The following is a 6,302-nucleotide window of genomic DNA, read 5'->3' as shown; positions in this document are numbered from 1 at the left end:
TAAACTATAGCCCATAGAAAAAATGAATACTCTTGAGTGAACCTAGAATAAAGAAAACTGAAGCCGCAGTCACCTTAACCGTACCTTCAACTTGCCCGTCACCGTAAACCAACACGAGAAAATTGACAAGATCCATATGACAGCAGAGAAATGAACCTTAGAGTCGAACAAGTACCAGAGAAAGAGGAACAAACAAAATCCTACGAAAATATAGACCACAAATTAACCACGATAGCACAAAAGTGTCTTTTTTTTTTTTTTTTTTTTTTTTTTTTTTTCTTTCTTTCTTTCTTTCTTTCTTTTCACCAGAAGCGACACCAATTTCATTACTAACCAATATTGATTACAACGGGTGCCACCTGGATATATTTCTCCAAAGACAAAAAATACATTGATCTAGAGGTAATTTGCACAAACAATCAAAATGATTAAACCCCTAAACAGCTACCACAAGCATGAGATTACTGGTACAAATTTGCCGCAAAGATGATAGACACAACAAATGTGTACTGGATCACACATAAAGTCATCACTGTAAGCAAGACCACCAAAAAAATGAAAATGTAAGAAAAACGCATAGAGATTCAACAACATCACTAGTTCTCAAAACCCTAAAGCCGCGACAATCCAAACTCTATCAAGTATGGTAGGTGATCATTTTTTTTTTTCACTTTTTTTTCTCTACCATTGAATTAAGAGTGAACGATGAGTGACCACAATATTCTTAAATCATGGAGTCTAATAGAACGGAACTCTTGTCTTCGTGATATTGGAAGAGGTTCAAGTTCTTATGCGGTATGCTCACTCCCCTGTTATTAATGTCTACACCAAAACTGAAATGATTCACATCCAGCATATCCAATCCAATGATAGTAGTCATATAGGATTGTAGCTAGTGACCCATCAAATGCCCTATATTTATAATCTAACGTTTAAATCTTCACTACATTTTTTGAAAAAGAAAAGAATTAACAAAATAAGAAGTTAATAGAAAAATTATAAATGCGTCATTAAATTTACCTGCCCACCGAAACCCTAACACTATGTTCTCTTGCTAGTACATACATACATACATATATATATATATATATATATATTCTATATGTTCATGAGTTAACATGCATTTCATCAGGCAAGTACTCGTAAATTAATTGATGATTGGTTCGATCTTTTATCAGTACTAATCTCATTTGGGGTGAGAATGAGATGGTGAACCCTCAGAGCACGGTACAGACCCAGGTGATGGAGATGAGCTATGCCTATGAAGTAGTTCACGAGCCAAACTTTGAAGATCTCCACCACCACCGCCAGCTGGTGAACCCGGACCGCTACTGCCGCCTCCGAATTGATGATGGTGACGCGGGTCATGCAGCGCACGCTGTTGAATGGCCCAAGGTTGCATGACCATGGGTTCGAAAAGTGAGGACAAATCGTATGAAGCGGGCATGGAGGAGACTGCTGATGGAAGGTCTGAGATGGAGAATTGAGGTGGGGTAATGAGTGCTGCTGCTGATGGTGGAGGGGGTGGAGGTGGTGGTGATGGAAGCTCCATTGTCGCCAGGTGGGCTTGTAAGTATGAGAGCTCAGCTTGCAGATTCACCACCTGCATGTACAATCCGTAAACGCAAAAAAGAAAAAACACACACAACAATGAATTGATTTTCATACACACATAGAAACCTTAACCGTAAACGCGACGATTATAATAACATATAAGTCAGTGTGGATCAAAACTCTTTATAAATATAATGATTCAAATTTTAATGAAATAATCTCCGGACACCTGTATATATAGTTTTGAGTATTTTTCAAGAAACAAGGGACTAGTTGAAGTTTGGAAAATGATTTCTTAGTTAGAGAATGAATTAGGAAACTGAGCATGTGTTAAATTTAAGATTATATAAACGAGTCGACGATCATTGATCTGTATATTCTATACTGATAATGCATAATATTAGTGGTTTGAGATAAATTTAAGCCTTCTTTGTCGTTGTTTACACTTAAAGGGTGCTTCAACGATGTGTACAGTGTACTCGAACATGGGATTACGAACAAACAAAGGATTCTCGCGGCACAGGAAGAAAAAAGAACAAAATTTCTTCTGCATATATGTTCTTGGGGTTGGGGAAGGTGACGTTGGCTGTTGAAATTGGATGCAATTATAGTGACTATTTATAAGAGGGGTATGCTATCTACACATCTCTTTTTACTTCTCACACCTCTAGTTAATTTCTATCATTTGATTTTTTTTTTTTTTTAATTCATTAGATTCGATGGTAGCAAATTAGGAGGGTGTGAGAAATAAAAAATGGTGTGCGGATAGCACATCCCTTTATAGAGATATAGTTTGAGTTTTAACTCAATCAAGCTTTAAACTATTGACTCTAGAAAGAAATTTGTAACTTGATTCCACATATCCAAAAAATTACCTAATTAAATTTTTCTCACATGATTCCATTACATGAATATAGTTACTCATTGATCACAAACTATACTATGTAGTTATTTAACTTATCTAATAACAAGGTTATTGCTACATATAACATAGGATGCACATGTGGTATAATTAGGCTATGAGGTTATGGAAAATTTTCGAACCTAAGGGTTACAAGCACAAAGATTTTAAAAGGCGCTAGGAGCTAGTTGGTTGGCAGGCAAGGTCTAGCATCTAGGCGTCTAGGCGGGGCCTAGGCGATTTTTATAATTTTAATTAAATTTATTATATCATATAAATAAATATCTACTTATACTTTAAAAATATATAATTTGTTTTGAGATACATAAATTGCAAAATAGAATGACATATAAATTATAAAGTACTAAAACATATAGAAAACACATATAATGAGTGTTCATCCAAGTATTCAATAAGTATCTTTCAATTTATTAAAAAATAAAAATGCAAAATAGAAGTATCTCTTTTTTGTCTAAGTGAGAGTTGCTACCTAGGTGAGTGCCTAAACGGATCTAGGTAGGCGCCTAGGCATGTTTAGACGCCATTTATTATTTTTTAAACGCCTAGACAGGTCTAGATGATATATATTTGACAAATTAATAGTGTATAATATCATTGTACTTATCATACTAATGTTCATATTGCACTCAATTCTATACTTGGAGATGTCCTTTCTAATCGTGGTAATGGACAACCAACTAGCGTTTAAACACAGACTAAACGGCGCTGGGCAGGGACATTTTGGAACACTGACAAGCACATATTCACATCCCAAATGCATGAGAAAAAGTAGATTCTACATTGATTGATTAGTCACTCACATTGGTTATCACACTTCTCACAGGTATGTACGTAACGCTCATTTTTTGAGTGCGAGGTCAAAAGATATAATAGAAATTAACGTATGTTGTCAATTAATGTGATATAAATAATTCCATTGCAACACTAACGTGTAGAGAGTATGATGAGACGTTCACTTTTCAGCTGTGAAGTTCACGTGAGTCTTGAATTAGTGAGAGATATGATAATAATTATCATATTTAATAAATTAAGAGAAGCGTTATTGGCACTTCAAAAATTTCATTCTACACTTCTCACAAATATATTTTTCTTTCTAAATATAGAAAGTTTGGAATGTATGAGAATTTTAAAATGCCAATAACAATTCCCTACATTAATGTGATATAAATAGTCCTACTGCAACAATAATATGCACTGTGTGACACTCATTCTTCAAGTGTAAGGTTCACATATGTTTTGCATTTGAGAGAAATTAAATATATTAGTAAGTTATGTCTCTTTAAAGAAAAGGAAGTAATCTAGTTTCTTACATAGAAGTAACTATAAGTATTGTGATATAAATAGTTCTCATCCAATGCTTCAAAATTTTATTAAAAAATATTAACAATTTCTTTTGACCCAAAGTTGCAAATATATTTTTGCAGATATGAAATAGTTTTTTTTATTTTTTGGGTGTCATATTTCAATGGGTTTTTTGCTTTGGTCAGATGATATATATTTGACTTTTTTTTAAACAAAAATATGATTTACACTAACAATAATACAGTTCATATTTAACTAATTAATAGGGTATAATATCATATGTACTTATCATACTAGTGTTCATATTGCACTCAATTCTATATTTGGAGATGTGGAGCTGAAATTGGTGGCCAATCTCTGAAAATGAGATGGAATGGATATAAAAAAATGTGGACAACAAAAACAATCCTTCTCCACTTCTCCCAGGAATTGCTGAATTAAAATAAGTTATTAATAGTGGGAAAATATATAAAGAAAAATGACTCTCGTCATCCTTAATTAATTAAAAGGCTACTTAGATTGAATGAAGAAACAAACCGACCATTCCTCCTTAATACCAGCAAAGAACCACAATTTGCACAGAAAGATGGCACACACCTGTATTGCCTAGTGTAACCGCCGACCACATGATTTGTTATTAAACAAAGGCCTCTAGATTTCAGTCAAGCACAAAACTGTCCCCTAGGGGTGTCCTTTACAGTTTACATTTTATTCTTCCTTGATTTTATTTTTTAATTAAGCTCTAATTTCCTAACTAAAAAAAAGCTTATATCTATATATATTTCTCATTAAGGGCACCGAGGAAGGTCCTACTCTCTCAGTAAAGATCTAGACACCCTCCTGTCAATAAGGCCATGGTTTGCCTTTGCCCTATCCTTCTTTACTAATATATTTTTTGAAAGATCTTTTGGGTCAATGCAAGTTGAAAAATGTGGAAATCAATGGCCTATAGTACCCAAAAAAAAGAAAAAAATATTTTTGGATTAAATCAAAAAAAAAAAGGTTATATGGACTTTTTTTTTTTGGGTTAGTATAATGGACTTAATCAGAAATGGGTAGAAATTAATTAATTAAGAGTAAACTACCTTGTATATGTGTATTACTTCAAAAAGCTGATAAAATGACGTAAAAAGTAATTACAAAAAAAAAAAAAAAAAAAAACATGAAGAACAACATCACAATTAAGCCTTATCAAGAAGTTGGTTTCATCAACTCATTTACCAAAAAATTAATAAAAGAACTCAAGTGATCAATTAAGTTGATCTAAAAATGAAAAAGTTAACACAGACACACACCTGTTGTTGTAGAGCAAATATGTGAGCAACACAGCCGTAGACTGGATCTCTAAGGCGGGCTTGAGCCTCGTAACATATGGTGACAACGGCGTCGAGCCGCTTATGTACTGGAATATGAAGAAGAAGCTTGGAGACATTGCTGGCTCCGAAAACCTTGTGCACCGCCGCAAAATGAGCTGCGCCTTGCTCCGAATCAAAGTAGGGTGCAAATATGCACCCTGGCACACACTTCCTCCTCAAAAATTTGCACGCGCCACATGGACTGCCGCTGCCGGTACCGCCACCACCACTACTACTGCTCCCTCCACCACTACCATCACCACCATTAGGGTTTGTTGGATTCATGGACGATCTCTGCCTTGATGGGTTGTTTGCTATTAATTAAATTATAAATTGTTGAATATATATATAATTTACTCGCTTTGATTTATGATCGTGAGGAGTGGAGGCGTCATTAATGTTCGTGAAAAAGGAGGAGGAGGAGGAGATTTGGGGTTTGGTGGGGTGGGGATGGGGGGTGTGTTTGTTTTCGTTTTGGGTTTATTTGTTGTTATTTAGTGAGAGAGAGAGAGAGGTGATAAAAAACGCTAGTAGGCTGATGAGATGGGATAGAAAAAAGAGACTTTAAAGCCACGCGAGAGAGCAAAGGCTTAATACCCACATTTAGCTGTTTGCGTGAAGCAAACATACGATAAGCCCTAGCTGTTTTCTTTCTTCTTTTTTTTTTTCCATTTCTCCCTCCCTCTTCCTTACTTCCTCTCGTGATTTTTTTCTTATTTAGCTAGCAAAACTCATGCCCGTCTCTCTCTCTCTCTGTCTAGCTAGCTAGCTGGCTACCTGTATAAATATATGAATGTATAAGGCTTATTTGATAGCTTTTTATTTCTAATTTTTATTATTTATGTAGTGTTTCTTGTGTGTACAAACTATATATGTGAAAAATAATGTGGGGGTGAATTGGATTGGTTTGGTTTGTTGGAGTGGAACAAAAAGAATGGGAATTTGGAAGGTCGAAACGTGTCGAGGGCACTGCCTATATTTGCCAGTCTGCGTGTTTTAAGCTGCGTGGAGGGAAAAAGACGCCATCTCTCTAATCTCTCTCTCTCTCTCTCTCAACATTGAAAGTGACTCATTTTTTCTTTTCTATATGAAAATCCAAAAAGAAGTCTGAGTTTGAAAGTGAAACACAAATAGATAGTTTTCTAATCTTTTTCTAGCTGGCTGGTAAT

The 6,302-nt window shown here is 34.9% G+C and overlaps 1 protein-coding gene across 1 annotated transcript; it reads right to left on the bottom strand.

The window, feature by feature from the left end:
- Nucleotides 1-893: 893 nt before the first annotated feature.
- On the bottom strand, nt 894-5,958 carry LOC103938734 (LOB domain-containing protein 18). The gene is made up of 2 exons (XM_009348768.3): nt 5,074-5,958; nt 894-1,603 (listed from the first exon to the last, which is right to left on the bottom strand). The coding sequence occupies exons 1-2, from the start codon at nt 5,416-5,418 to the stop codon at nt 1,187-1,189; spliced, it is 762 nt and encodes a 253-aa protein (XP_009347043.2). The 5' UTR covers nt 5,419-5,958; the 3' UTR covers nt 894-1,186.
- Nucleotides 5,959-6,302: the final 344 nt, after the last annotated feature.

The sequence above is a fragment of a genome, unplaced genomic scaffold (genome assembly GCF_019419815.1).
Source record: "Pyrus x bretschneideri cultivar Hongxiangsu unplaced genomic scaffold, Pyrus_bretschneideri_v1 Contig8, whole genome shotgun sequence".
Taxonomy (NCBI): Eukaryota; Viridiplantae; Streptophyta; class Magnoliopsida; order Rosales; family Rosaceae; genus Pyrus; species Pyrus x bretschneideri.
Note: the sequence above shows the minus strand (reverse complement) of the source record. Positions and strands in the feature narration are given on the sequence as shown.

What these genes read in the sequence shown, in the direction of transcription:
- LOC103938734 (XM_009348768.3), bottom strand. Translation starts at nt 5,418, where the DNA reads ATGAATCCAACAAACCCTAATGGTGGTGATGGTAGTGGTGGAGGGAGC. An exon ending in TATTTGCTCTACAACAACAG is followed by an intron (nt 1,604 to 5,073) that starts GTGTGTGTCTGT and finishes TTGTACATGCAG; the next exon opens with GTGGTGAATCTGCAAGCTGA.